This window comes from Carassius gibelio, chromosome A16 (assembly GCF_023724105.1).
Source record: "Carassius gibelio isolate Cgi1373 ecotype wild population from Czech Republic chromosome A16, carGib1.2-hapl.c, whole genome shotgun sequence".
Taxonomy (NCBI): Eukaryota; Metazoa; Chordata; class Actinopteri; order Cypriniformes; family Cyprinidae; genus Carassius; species Carassius gibelio.
Window position 1 is genome coordinate 19084223 of NC_068386.1, and position 26011 is coordinate 19110233.

The 26011-nt window shown below is 37.4% G+C and overlaps 2 protein-coding genes across 2 annotated transcripts; one reads left to right on the forward strand and one right to left on the reverse strand.

The window, feature by feature from the left end:
* The first annotated feature begins 4425 nt into the window (after window positions 1-4425).
* Window positions 4426-8846, forward strand: LOC128030155 (acyl-coenzyme A thioesterase THEM4). Its single transcript, XM_052617640.1, has 6 exons — window positions 4426-4707; window positions 5778-5970; window positions 6083-6245; window positions 6368-6478; window positions 6584-6708; window positions 8344-8846. Exons 1-6 carry the CDS (start codon window positions 4630-4632, stop codon window positions 8391-8393), a joined length of 720 nt encoding a protein of 239 aa, XP_052473600.1. The 5' UTR covers window positions 4426-4629; the 3' UTR covers window positions 8394-8846.
* A 45-nt stretch (window positions 8847-8891) lies between these two features.
* LOC128030154 (uncharacterized) lies at window positions 8892-12733 on the reverse strand. The gene is made up of 3 exons (XM_052617638.1): window positions 12562-12733; window positions 11090-12067; window positions 8892-10746 (listed from the first exon to the last, which is right to left on the reverse strand). The coding sequence occupies exons 1-3, from the start codon at window positions 12608-12610 to the stop codon at window positions 9851-9853; spliced, it is 1923 nt and encodes a 640-aa protein (XP_052473598.1). The 5' UTR covers window positions 12611-12733; the 3' UTR covers window positions 8892-9850.
* Window positions 12734-26011: the final 13278 nt, after the last annotated feature.

Genomic DNA, 26011 nt, shown 5'->3' on the forward strand with positions numbered 1-26011 from the left:
TTCCATTCACCACTATAGAAGTTAACTGATGATTTCTGATAATGAGATCCCTGGAAATGTGAAAAGGGTCTATAGTTCTGCTGTTTTTAATGTCAAAGGTCTCAGATCAGCATCTTTTTCACAAGTCATTTTGCTTGTCTGTTTACAGGAAGTTGTGCGCAGGCGCCGTATGAAGGATCTTCTGAACTCCAGTGGAGTGCTCAGGAAAAATGTTCTGAATGGAATTGTGGAATATTGAACCCCTCTTTTGACTTGTTAAATATGTTATTCCATAAAATATGGTATGCTTTCTTATAAACAATGCACAAAATAAATGTGTTATGAAGACAGATGTGAAAAAAAGCCTCTGGTTTTTGTACAAATTCTCACATTTGCAAAACCCCAAAGTATTTTTTTAAGGAAATGCCTCCATGTTTACTCTTTTTTTTTTATTCATTATTTAAATTCATTGTTCACTTTGTGCCTCCATTATATATACTTATACAGACATAAGGAATTGTCTGTTTGCTCATCATACAAGGTAATTCAACCTTGTAACGTGCTAAACCTAAGTTTGATGTATTACATCATTTCACTTGAGCAATTATCTGTGGCTTTAACTAACGATTCTTTGGAGAATTAGGTGTGTAGTGTTGTGTTCTGACCACAATTGGCTAAACTGGATCTGAGGGTTGGAGGATTGGGTGTGTTTTGTCTGTTCTGTTCATTTAAAAAAAAGACAATGAGCAATGTTTTAGTGTCAATGTTAAAGGGCATGTACAGTATGAACCACCATGTATTTGGCAGATTTAATTGAATTATTAGCAGCTACTTGATATGTGAGCTTTGTAGTAGTGCTAAGTGTAATGTATAATTGTCTAGGTGCCATATAGTCCCATTCTTCAGTTTTGTCAACCTGTTAATCCACAGTCAGTCTCTACATCACTTTAAGTTTTTTTTAAATTCATTTTTTAATTTCATGATTGTAGAAGTTGCTTAATGCAGTTAGGGATCTTCTAGGTGGGAGTGTGTACATATTTACAGTACAAATGATCTTATCTTTCTTCATGACAGCTAATTTAACTGTGTTTTGTTAGAACAGGATATGTGCTCTAATGTGAACCGTGTTTGCCCACCCTTTTAAAAGAATATCTAGAATAGACTTCCCAACAACAGGAACCTGAATATTAAAACAAACATTTTCAGATGGCCATACTTGTTTCCAGTCAAATATTTTGTGAAAACTAATTATGTGACATATAATGATTGTAATTTTATTATATATATATATATATATAATATATAATATATAATATAATACATATAGAGAGATAAATATTGCCTTTCTTATTACTATTACAATTATTAATTGTATTGATTATAAAATATTATTATTACAAATATGCGTGCTTGTGTGTGTATGTGTATATATATATATATATATATATATATATATATATAAATCATTTAAAAGTTTGGGTTTACACTACCAATTAAAAGTTAAAAACTAGTTAGATTTTTATTTTTCTCAAGAAATTAATATTCAGCAAGTTTGCATTAAATTGATCAAAATTGACATTTACAAAAGATTTTTATTTCAAATAAATGTTTGCACTTTTTATGAATCAAAGAATCCTGAAATAAAATGTACATAAATATTAAGTAGTACTATGGTTTTCAATATTGATAATATGAAGAAATGTTTAACCACATGGGTGTTCATATGATTCATATAATTTATGAATCAATTTCAAAGTGTCCTTCAGGATAAAATAATTATAGAAAAACTATTCTGAACTTCATTCTATATAAACCATATTATAAATCTGTGAATGTGGAGGCTTAGTGCTGGAATGGTTTCAGTGGTTTATGATTTATGATCTTTGGTGTTAAATGGCTTGGCCGATCTCGCTTATCTCTCTGATGTGCAGCTGTCTGTCCTGTTCCAGCATCCTGCATTACTCTTCTCACGGGACCTGAAAAACACACAATATAACAACCTTTACCTGCTGCCATATCAACAACATTTACAAGTCAAAGCAAGATTTGAATCTTCTTTTAAAGCAAATACCACAGAAAAGCTGAGACAACTACCGAGGAGGTGTGGCATATAATAGAGCTTTTGTCAGCACAGAGAAACACTGGTCCAACTGGATGACTAAAGCTGATTCACAACAAACCCAAAGGTATTTTAAAGCTGGCTATAGGATTTAGAATGCTGGTAAACAAATCCTAAATAAAACAATAAAATACATAACGATAAAAACATTTAAACAAAATTAGATGGATATGCTAACTTTGCCAAGTATATACTATTATATAATGATAATTCCCATTGATCAAAATAGTACCGTTTAAATCTTAAAGGTTTATGCTTCTATTTATTTTGTAACCATATTTCACATTTAGTCAGTATATTTCACTGGCGTATGTATTTATAAGTCTCCATATTTTCCACATTTTTATTTATATTTAACATTCCACTCAAAATATGTGACATTTCATTCCATTGCTCTCTTTTCTTTCGGTTATTCTTGAGAGTTCGCTGTCATATGAGCTTGACTGATATAATAAGGATAAGCCCTCAAGATAACTCTGTTTATCATGGAATTAAGAGTGTAGAGATAGCATTAAATACACTTGAGGGCTCTGTCGGGATCATTTTTAACTTCCTTCTGGCATTCAAACGATCATGCTTTCCAAACGTTGTTACTCATTTGACAGCTGCTCTTTGTCTTATGCGATGGTTTGGATATCTGTGACACAACTGCAGGGTTTCTTGTGTCTGTGTAGATTACAGTGCGTATTATGTCTTTCTCTAAAGCTGGGCTAAATAAACCTGTTCACTGAAAATTAATTTGAGGAACCTGAAGCTGCATGTTTAGAAGACTGTTAGAAGACACCTTTGAATTTCAAAGACCCAAAGAAACTGCTGTATTCCTGTTTCAATTTGCTTTTACACACTCATGTTCTTATACAACCCCCTACAGATGAAATACTGTTGTTGCAACTAAAGGAACAAAGTCATCTTAATAAACTTTATCATAAAAGTTCATACTAAGACATGCCATTTGTTTAGACACTCATTTGCATCATATATTCCCAATGAAAATGTAATTTTTTTTAGTCAAACAGTTGTTATTTTTAGGAAAGTCATGTCTGTACTGATCTCGGTGAGAGAGGTGTTCCACAATCTCTCTCTGTTGGTTCCTCTCTCTGCGTTTCAGGACTTTTTCAGAATAATTAAGGCCAAGACCCTCAAATTCAGCTTTCAACATCACACTCTTGACTCTGGAACAAGAACATAGTATTAGTTCACAGCATTCAATGCTGCAACTCTGAATGTAAGAGTTGAAATGCTCCATCCACAAAATACTACAATAATTCCTATTCATTTTATGTCATAATGTTTCTTTATTTTAAACTGGATGAAATCTTAAAAGCAAAGATGTAAATCAGGTTAAGTACACCTGTCTAGTTCAGCAGTTCTGTCAGTGATCTCTGTTAATCTCTGTATTAGCTGTTAAACATAAGCATACACATTCAGTCGTACAAGAGTTTTTAACCTGGGGGCCTGTGCAGGTACTTCACAGTAAGATATAAATCAAAATTAACTTGAATTAAACATTTAATTATGTGCTATGTACTGTTCAAATGTATGCTTACTAGACTGCATTAATTTGATAACAAATCAAGTAATATTGCTAAATATTCTTACGATTTAAAGCAGTGTTTTTCAATTTAATATGTTTTCAAATGTAATGTATTTCTGTGATTGCAAAGCTGTAGTATCACATGATCCTATAGAAATTATTCTAAGTGTTGGGAGTAATGCATTACAATTAACCCAAATTCTTTAATCAGATGACTTTATTTTTATTTTTTTTATTAAAGTAACGCACTACTACAAAATATATATATTATATTTATATACATATATATTTCAAAATCACTTCCTTCAGCCTAAAACTTAATTTCACTTCTGTCCTACATTTGCCAATATGTATTATAATGTTTTAAAATATAAATATAAAACATAAAATAGAAAGCGAGAAATATAAATCTTTTGTAACAGTCGAAATGTCCCTTTTGATCAGATGTGTGTCCTTGCTGAAAAAAAACAACTACATTATATTATTATTGCATCTAAGTTACTAATACTAAGCAGGAAATGTACAGTTATAAAAGATAAACATCATTTCAGTACTCTTAGTCCCTCTCTCTGCACACGCTTGTTTTTTGAAACCTGTGCCTCTCGACCGAACATTGTGCAGCTAAACATCCACTCAAAGTACAATTACAAAAGTAAATTCCAGAAGTGAGCTGAAAATACTGGAACCACGAGGTTGCTGTGGTCCCACCAGTCTGTTTGCGTGCATCATGCGTGTTTGCGTCACGTGGTTAGAACCAACACGCGTTTCAACTCCACGTGCACGAACCGGCCAATCACCGATGACATCCGTGAATCTGAAAGTCACGCTGTTCACCGGCTGATCTTGCACTTCACCTTAAAGTTGGCTATCATTTTATACAATATTCTTTCGTTAGTTAATCGATAAATACGTTAATATGTAGCTTTCGTTTTCGGTAAGACAGCCACAGCATTCCTCAGGAAGAAGCAATCAGTGAAGACAGTGGTGTGAGGTCATCATGTTGGGACACATAGCGAGAAGCCTCGGCCGCCTCCAGCTGCTCCAGTCCTCACTCCCCTCCATCAGACCCGTCTCGGTACAGGAGTCATCTCTTTCATTTGTTTTACATTGTTGTTCATTCATACTCATTCTGTAGTCATGTTAATATGCAGGTCCTGTGTGAAGCTGCCATGAAGGTATGGCTACATCTGTGTCAGGCGTATAAAATCCTTTTCAACTAATTCTAGATAAGAGCAGTCTTACCAGGCTCATGCATTCCTCTCCAGTGTCATTTTAGTATTGAATTTTAATATAAAATTACTGTCATTGCTAGGGAATAAGCCTATAATCAAAAATTGTGTGGCTGTGTTTTGAAATTAATTCTTAAATATATTTAATAATATTTAAAATGTGTAACTTTTAAAATGTTTATTTTTTTATTCCTATTATTATTATTATTATTATTATTTATTTATTTTATTTTTTTGAATTAATTTCATTTTTATTTCAGTTTTAGTTAAACATTTTTACCAGTGCAATATTGTTTGAAGTAAATTTATGTTTTACTTAATGAAAACAATTGTGAATAGTTTTAGTTAACAATAACATTTTAACACTTTTTATTTCCTTTTTAATAATTTTAGTATGTAAACTTATTTCAATTAGTTGTCAAGGCAACATTAAAATTTTCTTCTAATATTTGTATTTCATTTTATTTCAGCTTAATTTAAATGAACGATAACTGTTTTTAATACCTTTAGTTGGTAACTCTTTAGAATAAGGTTCCATTAGTTAATGTTAGTTAACTACTTTAGTTAACATAAACTAAGGAAGAACAATCCTTCAGCAGCATTTATTAATCTTAGTTAATGTTAATATCAACATTTACTAATGCATTATTCAAATCAAAGTTTGAGCTTGTTAACATTAGTTAATGCACTGTGAATAAGCATGAACTAACAGTGAATAACCGTATTTTCATTAACTAACATTAACAAAAATAAATACTGTTCATTGTTTGTTCATGTTAATTAATACACTAACTAACATTAACTAATGGAACCTTAATCTAAAGTGTTACCCTTAAGTTTTAAGTAATAACACCGTTCTAAACTAAAAGAATAGGATATTAATGAAAACTATTTTTTTATGTCACTCTTTATGCAGACGATGGCACTGTGGCCGTTCTCTTCGCAGCCACGGGACTTCAGCCAGCCCAACTCCACATGGAGTCCAGAGATGTGCAAGGTTTACGACCACTATAACACACTGTGTGACACTGACACCGAAAATAAAGAGAGAAAAAGGGCACCTTGGAGGAAGTTGCCCAGCTACAATCGTTCCATTAAATATGCTACTGGTAAGCGATAAATGTGTATCCGCATAGTTTCTTCTAGTCTTCGTTATCAGTTTAATGACGTGATAATGCAATTTATAATAAAAGCAAAAGTCACATTGTTTCTGTCCTGTAGGTGGCATACACCTCAGCAAAATGATCAAGGCCCAAGCTCGACTTTTCACAAGAAATATTAAAGAGCAGGGCGCAACGTTTGAGTATGTGGTGTTTGTCAATAAGGAGGAGAAGAGATGTGTTTGTGTGTTTCAGGCAGGACATTTACTAGAAGGTGCACCTGGGTAAGGAGTAGCTCTATTTTACATTTATTGCCTGAAAGTATACCCGAAATTAAATTACACATTTACATTTGTGAAGAATGGGAGAACAGGAAATGATGTTATACCTGTTTCCTTTTTGGCAGGTATGTACATGGTGGAGCTATAGCCACCATGATTGACACAGTGACTGGCACTCTTGCCGGTTTCCTCTCAGGACCTATTATGACTGCCAATCTCAACATCAACTACCGCAAGTGAGATACAGTCTTTCAAAGGCGGTTTACATAATTTGTTTTACCAATTGAGACTTGCTTTGGTTATCTGTGATCTCACCTGTTGAACTCTATTCTCCTGTACAGTCCAATGCCTCTGGGTAGTGTGGTTTTAATCCACAGTGCTCTGGATCAGATAGAGAGGAAGAAACAATTCATCACTTGCAAAGTGACCAGCACTGATGAGTCCAAACTCTACACTGAAGCCACAGGTAGAGAACGTAAACACACAAACCTATGAATATTATGTATGTTTGTAAGAAAACAAACAGATTCATTAATGCAACAAGCGTGAAAATATGCATATGCAATGTCCGTCATCTCTTTAAACCACATGATGCAAATGTCCTCGTAGCATGCTGGTATACCAATTAGATATTTATCACGTGTTTTTTTTATTTTATTGTATTATTGTTTTTGTCCTGTGTAATCTTACCTTCCAATTTTGACAAAACTTTGAAACGAATAACCTAACCAATAGAAAATGTAAACATTATTGAATAAAAGTATAGAGTCAATGAAAAATATGAACAAATAAAAACATTACAAGTAATATAATGTAGCAAAGATAAAACTGAAATAATTGGTGCCTTTAGATTTTCCAGTTGGTACAAATTCAAGAGAGTAATCAAATGTAAAACAACACTTCACAATCTTCACTTTATATGTGAAATGGTAATAAATGATTGTTAAAGCTACAAAAGTTATTCAATCAAGAGCAGTGAATGATTCTCACTTTCTCTTTTGCTGTTTTATTAATATTAATGACATATTCCACAGCAGGTATTGTATATTAGGCTGCTGTGACCTGGTCCACAGATACAATAAAATGATACACATCCAATTTTATCCCAGCTGTATACATTCACTTAAGATATAACCAGCTGTGTTTGTGAGCATACTTGCCAAGACAGGATTTTTGAGTTGATTTGTTTATTCAGAAGCGATAAGAAGAGAATGCATTGAGAATTTGTTGAGGATCTATCAGACAGCGTGTGAGTGTCTTTTTGCACTTGAAGTGGTATAAATTTGCTTGAGTGTTTAAACTAGTAAAAGTTAAAAACACTGGCCAATCTGGCCCTTGACAATTTTGTCAACTGTCCCTGGCATCTTTGACACTGGCCCAGGTCCATCAGGCAGTCCTTTAGTCAAACCCTGCATACTTATGTACTAGGGATGCGCCGGTACTAGTATCGGTACCGAACGGTACCCGGGCAAATTAAATTTGGAAATGATCATCCTTATCCCCTTGAAGTGGGACTTTGGAGTGGGTAGGGCATGTGCGTGCCATTAAGTAGTCGTTAGGAATGCACTTTGGAAAAGGAGCAATATCATTTCCTCATTATCTTCAGCTGTGATGTTGACAGCAGATTCACAGATGAACATCGACATAAAAACAATATACATTTAATGGTTTAAAAAGTTTTATATATATTCGTTTTTATATATTATATAGCATATTTTTTAAACATATTTAAATATAAAATGTATGTTTATTTGCAACGGTTATGCTAACAACAATACATTTCAAACATTTATAACAGTAAAACAGCGACATCTGCTGACGGACACATGCTGCGCTGTCACAGGAACATCCCAGCTGAAGATAATGAGGAAATTATGTCGCTCCTTTTGCAAAGTGCATTTTAACGACTACTTAATGGCAACACATGCCCTATTCACTCCAAAGTCCCCACTCCAAGGAGATAGGGATGATCACTTCCATTTGGAATTTGCCCAGGAACCGTTCGGTACCGATACTAGTACCGGCACACCCCTAATATATACTATATTTTACTCTTCATATATCTCACATTCTCCTTTTCCTCCTCTTTCTTGCATTGCAGCTCTGTTTGTTTCAATAAGTGTGGACCATTTATTTGGATCACAAAACTGAATCGATCACGAAACTTCCTGGAGCCCGACACGGTGTGTCATGGTGTGTGTGCATGTGTGTGCACACGCGAGTGAGATTATGGAGTGTGTGTGCAATGAACATTAGATCAAGTTAATGTTTTTCCTCAGCTTTCTGAATGAGCTGTTTTTTTTAGAGTGATGCACTACATATGACTGCCTTATATTGTGTTTTTGTAAAATTAAATCATATTAACCCTGTATATTTATTGATACATTTTTGTTGCAAACAAAAGTATTATAAAAGGAAAATCTCTGTAATATATTTTTAGCAGTACTATTTTACATATTGTGTTTAAGAGAATTTCATTTAAATACATTTTGTTATAAATGGAAAGGTGTGCCTTTAAATTGTTTTATTTCTAGTGAATAACAAAACATTTATAACGATCTTCATTCATGCCATTAAAGACAGTAAAGAGCCAGTAATCAAAAATGTGTGCTTCTGTTCTGAAATTTCTTTTTGTTTCTCTGAAAAATTACAAAATTTACACAACCCGTTGTGATAACACTACTATTGAATGAATGCAACTATCTGTTGATATTATCCTCTGTTTAAATCATCTTTATTCCTTGTTTTTTCATCGTATTGTTTTTTTTTTTAATTATTAATAATATTGTTTTATGAATAAGGTCAATCCAATCACAGCTGCCCAAGGAATGTCATAGAAAGAGATCTATGGGACCAGGCAGGCTTTGTCCCAGGCTCAATGACTTTGATTTGATCCATTGAAACATTACTGGAACATTACTGGGCAAGAAGTTCATGCTGGCTATGATGGTTCACACACATATTAGCATCAATGGTTCTATGAATAACCTTTACCATCCATGGAACCTTTCCAGTCCAAACATTATTATAAGTATAAAAAAATATATATTTTAAGAACAGTTAACAGAAAGATTATTTGGGGAAACCCAAAATTGTTCTTCTATTGCAATACAATGAACCTTTTGGAACCTTTATTTTAAAAAGGTGCACAGAGTTAAGCTTATACAGAATTGAGAACTCTTCCCTACAGTTAACATCAGTGATTTACTAAATTTGAATTATTATTTTGGTAGCACTTTATTTTACAGTCTTGTTCCTCATGTACATACTATGTACTTATTATAGTAATTACAATAACTATGTAATAACTAGGAATAACCCTGAACCTAACCCTAATCCTAACCCTACCCCATGTAGTTACCTTGTATTACCAGAACTTTCTTAGATAAATACACTGTGAGTACACTATAAGTCCATGTTTGTACACGTACTGTAACCATTATTATTATTAAGGATATCCTCTAGTCTAGATCCTTATACCTTTTTACTAACCACAAGTAGAGCAGGAATAAAACTAAGCTGCTTTAGATTTCATCACCTGTTCTGTGTGATATACTGTACCTGTATTCCTGCATTAAACCGTGCAAAATGATCAAATATTGCTATAACTAACTTTCCTTGTTTGCTGCTGTTTTACTCTGCTTCCTGTTAATTGTGTCTGCGATCAGTTTTGCACCCGCTCCTCCTGCAAGGGTTGCACCTCCTGTGATTAGAGCAGCAGGTAGAGCCAATCCAGTTCCCGCTGCCAGTGCTACACCTCCAATCACTCCTCCCACTCCTGCTCCCACCAACGCTCCCATTTTAGCAGTCTTTACAAGTCTCTTTTGTTCATCCTTCCTTATACTGGTCTCCTCTTCTTGCCTTAATCTCCTGTCCTCCTTTCTCTGACTCTCTTCTTCTTCCCAGATTTTCCTTTGAGCTTCCCGGTACATCTGATTTGTGTAATGCTCTCCCCCGTTGTCCTTCACCAGTGTGTCTACCTTCCATAACAGCTCTCTAACCTGTGCTTGATCTTCAATCGTGTTATCAAAAACCTGATAACCAGCTTTACACTGTTTGGTTAGCTCATTCATCTGCTTGTTTGTTGTCAGAAACTCCTCTATAGATGTTTTCAACTGATCCCCTCTAGTGAAAAGAATGATGGTGTAATGTAAAGCATCTTCTCCAAAGTTCTCCTGAATCCATTTCACTGTGTATTGCTCCTCAGCTGTGAATCTCACATCCAATCGGATGACCAGTAGAAACGCATGAGGACCAGGAAGAGACATTTCTACACATCTCACTACTTCGACCTTCAAGTCTCGTTCACTCATTGACGTGTCACACACCCCTGGAGTGTCAATCACTGATATGATTCGACCTTCTACCCGCCGCTGATACTGTTGGCATTTTCCAGTCACAGATTCAGAACAAAATTCTTCTTTAAAAGCTTTTTGTCCCAGGATGGTGTTTCCTGTCGCGCTCTTTCCAGCTCCAGTTTTCCCCACCATCACAATTCTGAGATCTGACAATGATTGAAGAAGATAACTTGTGTAAACAAGCAATGTGCATTATAATTAATTGATTTGCCCACTATTTTTTTATTCAGTGCTTGCAGAGTTATGCATTGTTATTGTTTTCTGTCAATAACTCAAGCAACAGATATTGGAGTCTGAATAGATTTCTGAAGTTAATTTATTGCAGTTACTTTATTTGCCTCTGTAATTTCAACATGTCACATAGTCTATGATTGTCAACAATAATATTTTTATGAATAGATGTGCCTTACACAAAGTAGTGAATTCTTTAGTTCTGGGTCAAGATATATTATATTATTAAGATTTATAGACATTAGTCTAGATTCTCACCTGCTTGGGTGTTTCCCAGGTCGCATTTTCCTATACTGCTTATTTTCCAGCTTTCTGTTTGTTTTTGGATCTCATTTACTTCTTCCATTTGTTCATATGAGAATTTCACTGATCTCACTAATGATCCATTATCACCCACTTTAACATTCTCACATTCCTGAAAAACCCATTCTTCATCTTCGTGAGTTTTCTTTGTTTTTCTCACATGAGAAATAAGAGTTTCCTTTTCTGGTTCGATGAAAGTATGTGTTATGCGTTCCTGTATTACACTTTTAAACGTCTTCCACACAGTTTTACTTCTTTTGTCTCTCTGTGTGTGTTTTCTTGTGTCCTCCTTTTTTTCTTCCAGTTTTTGCATTACCTTTTTAATCTTTGTTGGGGACTTTAAGTGAATGTCAGTGTTGTAATGCTGGTCACAATTCTGTTTGACGATGTCGTCAATCTTCTGTAGAAGCTTTGAGATGTGAGTTGCGTTGATTTCATTTATACTGTCGATTGCGTGATATTTATCCCTGCAGTGTCTGACTAGCTCCTGAAATTTTGTACTAAGCATAAACACCATCCATTCTTTGTTGGACATTTGTTCTCTTCCAATTAACAGAAGAAGGGTGAACTTAAAAGCCTGTGGTCCAAAGTTCTCCTCAATTTGTTCCACAAGGATCCTCTCGCCCTCTTTCATGTTCTCCAGATTGATCATCAGCAGGAACTCGTGAGGTCCAGGGTGACAGAGAGAAACACTCCTTATCATTTCATGATGCAGCTCTTCATCGGTCAGTTCAGTGGTGAAGAATCCCGGAGTGTCAATGACTGAGATGATTCTGTCCTCTACTCTTCCTCTCTGTATCTCGCTCACTCTGGTTCTGGTCTCTTTAAAAGCCTTTCTGCCCAGTATTAAATTTCCTGTTGCACTCTTTCCAACACCAGAAACACCCAACAGCACAATTCTCAGCTCAGGCGAGTGAAATGTTCTCTCTGATTCTGCGTGAAGATAAAAAACAGTCACATAGTTCTGGCCTTTCCTACAGCAAGAGCTACAGTATTGCTCACACACAAGTAATACATTGTAAGGGGGGGTTGGTACAGGCTGATAAACATATCATATTTCCAAATACAAACAAACCCAAAGTTCACATTGCATAAATACAAAATGGGCTTTCAAAAGTGAAAACCATTTTGTATAGAAATGCCGGGATACATGAACTATATCACGCTGTAAATTCATGTAAATTATTTATCCTTATTTATCGATCTATGATGAGTTTATCTTAATTAAATACAAAATTTCAGCACCTTTTTAAATCATACTGCAAATAGTTGCATGTAAACAACATTTTAAGTTGTACTTGCAAACTCATTTTAAAAAGATACAAACGTATACAAGTACCTAATAGTGAAAAGTGCTCAAACATAAAAGTGCTCAAACATACTGTACAATAGGCACTGTTTTGCTGTATGTAGAAAATGTAGCTCACCTGGATATCTTGGTGGTGTTTTATAAAACCAGCAATCTGCAGTCTCCATGCTGAACTTCTAAACCCACAACAAACATTCCCTGAAAAAGCAATATGAATACTGTAGCTGTAAGGTGTTTTATTCAAAGTCAGCTGTTCACTCTCCAGTGTTGTTGTTTAATGTGTGTTGTGAAATCTCTCCAGAATTCATTGTGTGGATGTTTGCATGTGAGCTTGACTTATTTAACCAGAATCCGGTTCATTGCTCTTAACCACAACGTTTTTTTTTTCTTCTTCTTTAACAGCTTTGTAAGCAGAGTGTCACTGTTGGCTTAACAAGTATTATTTGCAGTATTTTAGATCACCTGTATAATATACCTGTAGTATATACTTTTATTTTATACATTTGTACATAATTTATATAGCTGCATGAAACAGAGTTGATAGTTACAGTATGCAACAGCTGTAAAACCTAAATGTAAAAAGTGAAACCAAGATAAATCATGTTGCATTTCCACTGTTAATGTGATAACACATAAAAACATAATAATTGATAAAAGACTTGCATTTTTAAGCAAGATATATTTAACTGGTTGAACTTTCTTGTTTTGTGCTTCTGGTTCGATCTGGTATGTGCACCTCTTGTGGTTCAGTGCCCACAAGTTACTAAGAAACCGTTTGTGATCCTCACACCAAAACACAAAACAAATGTGTGCTTCATATGGGAATCCTATATAGTGCTTCAGATTTTTGGCCATTTTTTATTTGTTATAAACATCTGGTACTGAAATTATCCAAATTTAAGATGTATTTATTGTGTGCAGAAAAACGTATAATTTCCTTTTCAAGAGAGACAGGATGTGGCACTTGTGTTTTTACATTTTGCTCAAAAAAACAAACAAAAAAAAAATTCCTTATAAACAACAAAACTTTATTTTAAATCCTTTAATGCCAACTATCAGTCTCTCCAGTAATATACCATTAAGGAAATACTGAATTTCTTTTTCTTTTTGTAATTGTTGAATAGGAGTTACAATACAAGTTAACCTTTTTTCACAATACTTTTCACTAAATCTTTCATTTGAGCCATTTATTGCACGTTTTGAGGTAAGTGATCCTGATTTGGAATGTACTAAGGGGTGTACAAATCATTATAACTTTTAGGACATGCCCCTCTTGCTTTCAGAAATTACTATATTTGTTCTTATCTTCCTAAAAAACATTTAAACTGCACAGTGTTGTGATGAGAGGCTGATCTGATTTAAAATCTACCCACCACCCCCCACTCCCATACCATTGCAATACCTAGACTTGTGGTCTTCGTACTTAATGTAATGTAAGCAGGGACAAGATGATGTGAGAATCCTAATGCAAGCACAGATTTATTAAAAAAACACAGACCTGAAACAAGAATACAATCCGCAGACAGGAGGCAGGAGTTCAGAAATTGTCTCCTTGACCATAACAAGACAGGCAGTGTATTCAGAGATGGCCTCCATGCCCATGACAGGATAAGCAAAGGGTTCAGGGATGGCTTCCTTGGCCATTACAGGGCAGACTGAAAGTTCAGGGACGGCCTCTTTGACCATGACAGGACAGACAGTGGGTTCAGGGATGGCCTCCTTTGCCATGACAGAAAAGAGCTCAGAGATGGCTTCTCTGGTCATGGCAGGGAAGGCAGAGTGTTCAGAGATGGCCTCCTTTACCTAGGCAGGACAGACAGAGGGTCCAATGATGACATCCATGGCTGTGACAGGACAGGCAGAGTTTTCAAGGACATCCTCTGTGGCTGTAACAGGGCAGATTGAGGGTTTAGGCACTACCTCCATGGCTTTGATAGGACAACTATCTGTGGGGCTTGAAAGTGCAGAGGCTGCAGGACTGCATTCCTCCTCCATTATTCCCACAGTATAAATGCAGAACTTCTCAGCTACAGTACATGATAATATAATGCTCCAGTGTCCAGTCAGGATGCCACAGAGACATACATGAACTGAGCAGCTCAGATAGCCCTTGTCCATTTGTGTCAGGTGTGCCAGCTCCAAAAAATCCATGGCATCCTCTATAAAATTAGCTAATAAAGGGAATTAAATGTTACAAACCTGATTCCAAAACAGTTGGGACACTGTAGAAATTGTGAATAAAAACAGAATGCAATGATGTGAAAGTTTCAAATTTCAATATTTTATTCAGAATACAACATAGATGACATATCAAATGTTTAAACTGAAAAAATTCATAATTTTAAGGGAAAAATAAGTTGTTTTTCTATTTTTATGGCATCAACACATCTCTAAAAAGAGTGGGACAAGGCCATGTTCACCACTGTGTGGCATCCCCTCTTCTTTTTATAACAGTCTGCAAACGTCTGTTGATGCAGTATGTGGTCTGGCATTGTCATGTTGGAAAATGCAAGGTCTTCCCTGAAAGAGACAACGTCTGGATGGGAGCATACTGTATGTTGTTCTAGAACTTGGATATACCTTTCAGCATTGATGGTGCTGTAAGGGAAACAGGTCAATTTAGCTCAAAGGGAATCATTTAAGATTTTAAAGGGAATTTGAACAGAATCACTGTTTCACGGCTGGTCACGGAGACGCCCTGCGATTCAGTGAACTAGCCGTTTAACATCAAATCTGCGCTGGATACTAATATCCAAACTATAGTGAAACACTATCAATTAGCACAGTAACAAGATCGGCAGTTTAAGACATTAACTTGTAAGCACAAAACACAAGATACTTCTCTTTTCAATATGAATAAGGCTTTATTAGATAAATCTAAGACATATAAACTAATCTAACACATAAACGCACGCACACACACATTCACACAAGTTACAGGAAGGTCGAAAGTTAAGGAAAGATGAGTTTAAGAGAATGGAAATATGGAATCCCAAGTTTACAGCAATACGTTAAATTGCATAGACATGAACAACCATCAATCACGTAATTAGCCCTTGCATTGAGTTCCTCAATGTGACTAAAATTATATTAGATACACCAGCACAACAAATATCTGGGGATACGTTGCCTTAGTTTCCTGTGAAAAGGACTCCCGTTGAAAGGGGTATCCCGGTGTCGCTGATTGGCTGGAAGTTCAGTAGTGAAGTGACGTCTTGGGAAGCCCGTGGTTGTTGGGCGTTGGCTGAAAGTGCAGAGTCGTGTGCGCTGGTCGAAGTTGAACGGGCATCCGAGGTCAGGCGTTGGAGACTCGACGTTACAAAACTTAACTCAGAACATGAAACTCTCAAACGGAAAAGAAAAGAAATAAAGTTTGACGAGACTAGGTTGTGTTCCTTCTCATTGTGGCATAGTAGCAGCAGGCAGGAACGCTGGAAACGCGCTCAAAGAACAATGATGACTAACCGCATGGCTAGATGCTACACGCTAAAGCTAGGTAGCAAAGCTACAAGCTAAAAGCTAAGAGCAGGCATGACTAATAGCATGACTGATAGCACGAGCAAGGCTGGAACTAAAAGCAGACTAAAAGCCCGCATGACTGATAGCACAAGCAATGCTAGACTAAAAGCAGAATTTAATGGGGTCCAACCTATTTAAACTTCCTTGTTGGCCACCCCTCAAATGTTGCCTTGACCAATCAGATATGGTCTTGAGTCTGGGGTATCATAAATCATTTGTTTATCTTACCAAGCATGTGGTTCTTGCCTCACAGGGTCTAATTTTGGACATGATTCCTATAACATGATTATGATATATTTTACAAATAAATGATTGTCAGGACAATATCAAGCAAGAAAATTCGATTATGTCAATACTAGACATGACTATGTATCCTATAGTTATCAAAAGACATACACAATAAGTGATTATACATGATAGTCAAATGTGTGGGTTACACATAAATGAATATGGAGTTAAGCAATGGAACGATTCATTTACAAGTCTTTTTGAGTTCATTCTGGTCCATATATAATGTATAAAAAGCAGTTTCTTTGCCATTCTCTGGCAAAGGGACTTTTCTGTGAAGACAAAGGTTTAAAGCCCTTCCCCCTTAGGAATTTCAGTCTGGTTTCACTGGCTGGGGGGAAGTCAATGCAAGTATTTAACTTGATCTCCTGGGTTTACATGTGATGTCCAGCAAAAAGAACTTCAAATTTTGATTCGTCTGACCACAGAAAAGTTTTCCACTTCGCCACAGTCCATTTTAAATGAGCCTTGGCCCAGAGAAAACGCCTGCACTTCTGGATCATGTTTAGATATGGCTTTTTTTTAACCTATAGAGTTTTAGCCAGCAACGGCAAATGGCACGGTGGATTGTGTTCACCGACAATGTTTTCTGGAAGTATTCCTGAGCCCATGTTGTGATTTCCATTACAGTACCATTCCTGTATGTGATTCAGTGCCGTCTAAAGGTCCGAAGATCATGGGCATCCAGTATGGTTTTCCAGCCTTGACCCTTAACGCACAGAGATTGTCTAGATTCTCTGAATCTTTGGATAATATTATGCACTGTAGATGATTGCAATATTTCTCTCTCAGAAACTCTTTTTTGATATTGCTCCACTATTTTTCGCTGCAGCATTGGGGGAATTGGTGATCCTCTGCCCATCTTGACTTCTGAGAGACACTGCCACTCTGAGAGGCTCTTTTAATACCCAATTATGTTGCCAACTTACCTAATAAGTTGCAAATCAGTCCTCCAGCTGTTCCTTATATGTACATTTAACTTTTCTGGCCTCTTATTGTTACCTGTCCCAACTTTTTTGGAATGTGTAGTTCTCGTGAAATCCAAAATGAGCCAATATTTGCCATGACATTTCAAAATGTCTCACTTTCAACATTTTAGATGTTAAATAAAATTTAAGTTTATGAGATTTGTAAATTATTCCATTCCTTTTCTACTCACAATTTGTACATTGTCCCAAATTTTTTGGAATCGGTTTGTATTTGTAGGGAATGTGGGCAGAATCACTGCTTAACAGCTGATCAACTGAATCGGCCAGCAATTCACTGAACGGGCCGTATATCATCAACTCTGCAATGGATATTAAAGGGGTCATATGATGCTTTTTAAAATATCATTATTTGTGTATTTGGTGTAACAGAATATGTTGTCATGCTTTAATGTTCACAAAACACATTATTTTTTTTAAAATACTATACATTATTGTAGGTCTTCTATGCCCCGCCTTTTTCAAATGTGTCATCCCTTTTTCTGACAAGTGCAGACTGCTCTGATTGGCCAACTGACCCAGTGCTTTTTTATTGGCCAACCATTGCAAGCACACATCAAAAATGTAACACCCCTTTCCATAATTGCGAGCTACATCTCTCAAACTAAATGTAAAGGCAGATAATAATGTCTTTAGTTTTACCTTCAGTTCAAGCCCTAAAGGGGAACAGAGTCAAGTGATAGTCACAGTGATGAAACTCGTATGTGATTGTAGTACACAAGCCACTGATGGTTAAGACAGCTAACTCCGCTGTCTGACCGTCTCTCTTTTTCTCTCATGCACAAGAGTGCATGTGAACACACACGCAACACGCAAAATTCCGCATTTGAACATTCAAATACTTTAATAACAAAGCATACTTACAATAGCTGATTCAGAAGTGTCAGATTGTTGTAGAAAAGTCAGAATTACCTCCTCTCCTAGCTCACAAAACGGTTGTCCAAGAAAGAATCTTAAAGATTCCAAAATACACAATTTAACTGGGTTGACGATTGAATCCAAGCCAACAATTCCAATGATATAAGATATTAAAGATACATTAAAGTGATTATTATGTTTTTAATATGAGTATTTTTTATTACAAATCGTATCGATTTGCTACAGGAGACCTTTGTTCACCCTTTGTTCACAGTCATGTGAGACACTTTTTTAATAGATGGGCACTTTTTATTTAACTTATTTTGGGCTGATGCATGCGACACCTGCTGAGTGAATCAAGATGGCAATGCTTGCTTCAGCTTCTTGTACGGCGGTGGCGCCCAGTGATGAACTCTCCCTGTTTCCTTATGATACTGATGTAAAACCTCCGGAGCTGGCAGCAACTGCTGCAAAACCTCAAGAGGTGTCAGTGGTATCCATTTATCAACTCTCTGCCTGTCCTGTCACAACTATGGAGACCGTCTGTGAATACTCTGCCTGTCTTGTCATGGCCATGGAAGCTGTCTGCGAATTCTTTGCCTGACCTGTCGCAGCTAGATAGACCATCTGTGGATTCTTTGCCTGTTCTGTCCTGTCATGGCTATGGAGGCCTTCGGTGAACTCTTTGCCTGCCCTGTCTCAGCTATGGAGGCCATCTTTGAACTCTCTGCCTGTCCTATAACAGCCATGAAGGCTATCTTTAAACTGTCTGGAGTCCTGTCAAGGCTTTGGAGGCCATTTATGAACATTTATCTCACTCTGAACTGGCCAAGAAGGCCAACTCTGAACTTTCGCTGCGTTCTGAAACAACCTTGGTGGCTGATTGTGAACAGTCTGTCTTGTCTTGTCTGAACTAAGGTGTCTGATTTTGAACTGTCTATCTTGCCCTTTTCTATTAAGTTACCTAAACCTGGGCTGTCTGTCTGTCCTAATGCTTCTGTAGAGTCCGAATTTGAATTATCTGTTGGTCCCTGTGGCGAGTGGGGCGGGGCCGAGAGGCGTGGGAACGAGGAGTGAGGCCAGGTGTAGTGATTGAAGATGAGCTGCACCTGCGCCCCACCGCCGGTATCGAGTCCCACGTAGGAGATGGAAGGATATAAAACTGGAGCGACTATAGTGAAGGACGAGAGAGGACCAGGCCTGGGACATTATTTTATGTTTGCTTTTTATTTTGTGTTTTGTGTTTATTTTTGGAATTATTAAAATGATTTGATTGTCCGCCGGTTCCCGCCTCCTTCTTCCCGATGATCTGGAGTTTTAATATTATTACAGTCTCGATTTAATCAAGTCTGATGTTGAACCATCCATCTGTCCAGTTTCTACTAACGGACCAGTGTGTGACATGTTAGTCTGTCCAATTCTAATCAGTGCTTTTGAATTTGATCTATTTTTTGCCCAATTTTGAATAATAAGCCTGCATTTTCTGTCAGTCCAGTTTCAGTCACTGAACTAATTGCCTGTCCAGTTTCACTCAATGAGTTTAGTTATGAACTGTCAACTCAACCAGTCTTGGCCAAGGATTCCAATGTTAACTGTCTGCCCGTTCTGGCCTTCTGCTCGTTTGTGATGGTCTGCTGCTCCACCTGTTCTATCTGCTCCGCCATGGTGCTCTGCTGTCTGTCTCTGGTGGTCTTCTGCTCTGTCGTGGTGGTCTTATGTTCCCTCTGCTCTGCTGTGGTGGTCCTCTGCCCCACCAACTCCACCATGGTGGTCTGCTGTCTCGCTCTGGTGGTATTCTGGTCGGCTGTAGTGTTCTCCTGTCTGGCTCTGGTGCTCTTCTGCTCTGCCGTGGTGGTCTGTTGCTCCGTTTGCTTTGTCGTGGTGGTCCTCAGGTCCACCCATACTGCCAGATCTGTCCTGGATTCCTGCTTTGCTGGTCCAGCCTAGGTACCCTGCACTGCCCCAGTCTCTGGTGTTTTTTACACTTCCACATGGACCCCCCGTTTCACCTCTTGGATTACCCCTCTCGTCTAACCCTGTTCTGATACTGATTACCCCTCGCCTGGACCATAGCCTGTGTTTTGAATTAACCTTTTGTATTACCCAGTTTGGACATTGTTTTGCCTGAGATCAACCATGCCCGTTTACTGGACTATATTTTGCCCACTATATACCTGTTTGACATTGCCTGACCCTTGTCTGTTTTGACCACATCTTTTAAAAAAAGCCTTGCATATGGATCTACACGCTTCTTCTGTTCACTCCGTAGCACTTACACATTGTGCCATAAATATTACTTTAATCCATTTAAGCACAAGAAGACTTTTCTGTACTGCACACACATCCAAAGTGCATGCAAAGAAATAGATTTTTTTGTGCAAACCAGGGTTTTTCTGTCAGTCATGTGCATGTAAGGCATGCGCTTTATTTCAGCTTTGTATGAAGCTTTGTACATTTGGTTAAACTGCACTGTTAATGAGGGTGAGCTTTACCATTCAATTATGTGCATGCATTTTACACACTGTCACATGTTTGTTTCTGTTTTGCGTATTTGGTTCTTCCTGTTCCTGTCCTTGTTATGTTAATTTGGTTCCAGCTGTGTGTCATCAATTAGTTCATTTTTTCCTAGGTGTGTCCCATTGTGTCATGTGTTTAAATAGTGTTCTCAGTTTGTGTTTTTTTTCACTCATTCTGCTGCGCATAAGAAGAATGAACAATCTGCATATCACTGGCTCAGGCGAGCCCTGACCCAATTGTGTTCACGAGGGCATTCATGCCACTCGCCCTCACCAGCTCTATTGAGGGGGAAACCCTGAAGATGCTGTTCCTTCTTGGGATAATTTACCATCCCGCGGAGCTCCCAGACACTACCAACTTCGGCTGGAAGGAGGCAGTCATCCGGTGTCTGGAGAGTCTCTGATCCCAATCCGGAACCAATCAGCCAGAAATTCCTGTCTCCAAGATAAGCCCAGGATGGGCTCCTGTTCCTGAGTGAGGCACATGATGAGCTCCCAGTTCCCAGTTCTGCCCAGGAGGGGGCTTCTGATCTCCAGTTAAGCCCAGGAAGGACTCTTGTTCCCCTGTTAAACCCACTGTCAGCTCCTGATCCCCCGATAAGCCCAGCAAGGGCTCCTGATCTCCAGTTAAGCCTAGGGAGGACTCCTGTTTCTCCGTTAAGCCCAGGGAGGACTCCTGATACCCCAATTAAACTCACGGAGGGCTCCTGTTTCCCCGTTAATCCCAAGGAGGGCTCCTGATTCCCCGTTAAACCCAGGTAGGGCTCTGGATCTCCAGCCAGCCCCAGAGCTCGCTCCAGTGTCGGCTCTAGCCCCAGAGTGCCCATAAAGATACCTAGTTTTCCCCAGGAAATTTTTTTTGGATGAGGGGCCATATGCCCATGGCCGAGTCGGCTAAGGCCACGGAGGATCCACCATGGCCTCCCGAGTCTCCAGATCATACATGCAATAACTGCGTCCTTCTATCACCTGACCTTTCTATTTACTTTACTGTTGAGTTGCTCTGGTAGTATCAGTGGTATGACCCATTTCAGGAGCTGTCAAAATTACAATTTAAAAACCAAGCGTAGCTCATAAATTCATTAAAATATTGAAAGCTAACGATGCATATTCAAAGCACCAACGCCAGTGATTGACTGTCAAAGCAAAGCACGGTTTGAAATGGAAGTTATGATTGGTTTTGCAACTGAGTCAGAGCTGTCGACTGCCTGTTATTGCTTGAAGAGCAGGGCTCTACCCCAGTAGTGTTGAGTGAAAAGTGTTCATCAAATGCTAGCTCATCCAGGTTCTCCATCAGCACCTTTGGCTGTTTGTACTTTTGATTACAGTTTGGTCTGCCCATTCAGTTTTAGGTGAAGAATGCTGACCTTGGCCATTCTAACAATTACAATAGGGTTTCAGTGCTAAGTGCATGAACCCCTATTAAGAGGACAAAACACAAGACAGGAGAACATAAACTGGGATTAAGACACCTACGCTTGGTTGTCAGCAAAAACGTTCAAATAATCTGTTTGCTCCTAGGACATGTGTGCCCTATAGAGGCATTACCCCAAACCTGTTCTATCAAAATATCACACCACCTCTGATGCAAGTAGGGATAACTGAAGGCTGGAGCAGTGGGCATAGCAAAATATTAGGGCATGCCGAAAGGTAGGAGTGTAGATAAAGTTCTTTAATTGGTTTGGGTCAGGGTTGGGGTTTAGTTTATGTAAAAGCATTCACCTTTCGACATGCCACCTTTTGCCATGCCCTTTACTTCAACCTACATCTACCCATGTCAAGTCAGCTCAAGTCACCTTTATTTATATAGCGCTTTCTACAAAATACATTGCGTCAAAGCAACTGAACAACATTCATTAGGAAAACAGTGTGTCAATAATGCAAAATGACAGTTCATCATTGAATTCAGTGTTGTTATGTCTGTTCAGTTTAAATAGTGTCTGTGCATTTATTTGCAATCTTGTCAATGATATCGCTGTAGATGAAGTGACCCCAACTAAGCAAGCCAGAGGCGACAGCGGCAAGGAACCTAAACGCCATCCCACTCGAAACCAGGCTCAGTTGGGGGGCCAGTTCTCCTCTGACCAGACGAAACCAGTAGTTCAATTCCAGGCTACAGCAAGTCAGATTGTGCAGAAGAATCATCTGTTTCATGTCTCCTCTGATGAGCCAATGACTGAATTTAAATGCAGACATTGGAATCAGCTTCCAGGAGAGATCAGATGTGCAAAAACAGAAGCCACATTTAAATCTAGACTCAAAACACAATTGAGCACTGTGCTGCATCATAACAATTGTGTATTTTAAATTAAAATTAAATTAAATTAATGCATTTAGCAGAAGCTTTTAGCAGAAGCTTTTATCCAAAGCGACTTAAAGTGGATTCGGGCTATCAATTTTTACCTATCATGTGTTCCCAGGGAATCGAACCCCCAAACTTGCAATTGATAACGCAATGCTCTACCACTTGAGCCACAGGAACACATTATTTTATGTATCCTAATTTTTTTTTAGCCTTTAACTGTTCTAATTTATTTTAAATCATTTTTAATCATTTTAAATATTTTATTTTCTGCTTTTATTTTTGTGATTATTTTTTATTCATTTTTATGTACAGCATTTTAAATTACCATTGTGTGAATTTGCCTTTCCTTGTCTTTATGTTGTCTTCATCACCTGTTTCTTCATCTTGGGCTGCATAGATTTAAAGGCCTGGACAGTAAAACATGTTTACATTTTACAGTTTACATTTTATTATGCATAAGGTCAGTTCAATGCATGCATATAATTTACATTTTTATTGAGGTCAAGGGCATCTGAAGACAGGGAGATCTTAAACTAGATTTTCTTCAGGCACTTGCTCTGAAGTCCTGGTCCTGGCTTTGGTTTAAGTCAGTGACAGGAACATCTAGGCAGTGATAAGAACATCACTGGGCAGCCTGAGAAAGCCTTTCTAAACTGGCTGTGCTGGCAGCAAAAGAAAGAAGACAAGTCCAAGTACAATCGAATATAAGCAGAAATTGATGACTATTAAAAGAGAAATAATAATATATATATTAAATGTCAAGCACTCTGAGCAGTGTATTGCAGAGTGGCATGCTTCACGTTTTTTGAATTATTTCATATTTTATATTACCAAACTCATGTTAAATATCTTGTCTGCACTGAAAGTCCATGATGAATGTTTTTGAGGTATGGCCGTAAACTCACCCTTAATTTTCATCCCTGTCCCATTATTCTCCAACTGCCTTTTTAGATGTGATACAGAGTGCTCTGTGAGACAAATTGGAGTTTGGTGGACATCAGTGCTTCAATCGGACTCAGCGCAGTGCCTCAGTGCATCAATGCTTCATTAGTTTTACCAGCTTTCCAACAAGAGGAAAAAAAGGTGTCCCACTTTCTCCCTTTCTTCTTATTCCCACTGCTCTTTAACACCCAAAATCTTTTTCTGCTTACTTACGATGAGAGCTAAACTGACCCATGTTCACTGTTAAGATTTAGTTGCAAAATGAGCAAATCAGAGCTGCAGGACTTGTTGCAATGACATAATATCAATATGATTTCACAATTTACAGAACTATCACATTCTAAGGGGCCTCCCTTGGTTACATTCCCAATAGTTTACATTCTGAGAAATCTAAATAGCCTTATATATAAATGTATTTAAACATTTAGGAAATCTATTTGTCTTCCAGAAGGTGTCGCTGTTTCCATTCTCAATTCAGCTGAATTTATCATCCAGAGATGCACAGAATACAACCATTTTTATGTACCTTGTGTATGAGAGTGACACTGGAAATTCCAGGACAAGATGAGCCATCTGTATATTTTTTTTTTTTTTCAGGCAGGATATTTTCTGGAGGGGCCATTTAGGTAAATAAGTGCTTTACACACTAAGTAATATTACACTTAAAATAAAAAATCAAATAAAAAAATTGTGATGCATCAAGGATCCTCCAGAGTCTGAAATAATAGAGTTTCAAGTCCGAATGAACCCTGCCTAATTTGTGAAGGATGGGGGAGTCCCATGTTATGTCTTAGTGCAGGAAGTGATGTCAGATTATTTTCCTGTGTGGCAGTTATTTACATGGGAGGCGTACCCAATATGATTGACACAATGACTGCTAATCTTACTGCCCTCATTTGTTCAATGGATCGAGTGATTTTAGGGATTGGGCATCAGTGTGGGTCTTTCTGTTTCAGCGCTTCTGGGTAGTGTGGTTTTCATCCACTGCACTCAGGATCAAGCAGATGAGAGAAAGTGATGAGAAAACTGTATATATATATATATATATATATATATATATATATATATATATATATATATATATATATATATATATATATATATTATGCAACAGGTTGCAGGAATACTCTCTATTTATATTATGCAACAACCTGATGTCACTGATGCAGTAAGTGTGAATATATGCATTAATACACAACTAAATCTAACTACCTGAAACCACTTTATCCAAACACCCATGTAGACTCATTGCACATCTGCGGGTTATTCCCGTTACAGATTTCTGCTTAACACACAGTTATCTGTTTTTTTCTGTGCTCATCATTCTGATCAGATGCTCTTTAGTCTAGACACGTTTACATCGTACACTTCATTAGAGGAAATGCACTGCAGATTTCACCTAGGAACTTGTACCCTATCTACCCTATATCTATTTTTTTTTTCTCACACTCGTTCTCTTCCCCTGTTTCACTCCTGGTTGTTCTATTTGTGTCAATAAAACTGGGTTATTTATTTGGAGCACGAAGCTGAAAGCAGCCAAAAATTCACCACAGACCATGTGCATGTGCACACATCTCTATACACGTGAGTGAGATCACAGGTGTGTGTTTGAGGAGGGGTGTGTGTGAGTGTGTGTGTGTGTGTGTGTATGCAATGACCAACTGATCTAGCTGATATTTAATCTAATATCTGTGAATAAGGTATTTGTAAATGTGCACATAAGCACTACACTGAATCCACTCTATTGCACCTCTCACCCATATTCCTAAAAGAATTTGTGAGAAAAAAAAATATTTTTTTATATAAATGAAATTGTATTAAAAGTAATCTAAGTGATTTCTACTAGAATATATATAAAATATTCCCACTACCTGACAGCTATGGCTGAAATAAGTGTCCTGTGACTGTCTAGACTGAAAAACAGTAAAACGAAATGAAAAGTTGGAGCTGGCACACACTTTTGTAGCCAATTTAGTTATCATGTAGCAGTTATTTTTATTTATTGATTTATTATAATTTTGTGAGGGTGGAAGTTTTGAAGAGTTGTTATAATTATCAAAATGGATGAAAATGTTCATACCACATTTATTTATTTATTTATTGTGAGTTTTCGTAGGTTAAGAATGTTTCTATAGTATTAACAGTATTACAAAT

Coding starts and splice junctions, on each gene's coding strand:
- LOC128030155 (XM_052617640.1), top strand. CDS start 4,630: ATGTTGGGACACATAGCGAGAAGCCTCGGCCGCCTCCAGCTGCTCCAG. Junction 4,708..5,777: donor CCTCCATCAGACCCGTCTCG/GTACAGGAGTCA, acceptor CTCTTTATGCAG/ACGATGGCACTGTGGCCGTT. Junction 6,246..6,367: donor TTACTAGAAGGTGCACCTGG/GTAAGGAGTAGC, acceptor CCTTTTTGGCAG/GTATGTACATGGTGGAGCTA.
- LOC128030154 (XM_052617638.1), bottom strand. CDS start 12,610: ATGGAGACTGCAGATTGCTGGTTTTATAAAACACCACCAAGATATCCA. Junction 12,068..12,561: donor AACACCACCAAGATATCCAG/GTGAGCTACATT, acceptor ATCTTCACGCAG/AATCAGAGAGAACATTTCAC. Junction 10,747..11,089: donor CCTGGGAAACACCCAAGCAG/GTGAGAATCTAG, acceptor AATCATTGTCAG/ATCTCAGAATTGTGATGGTG.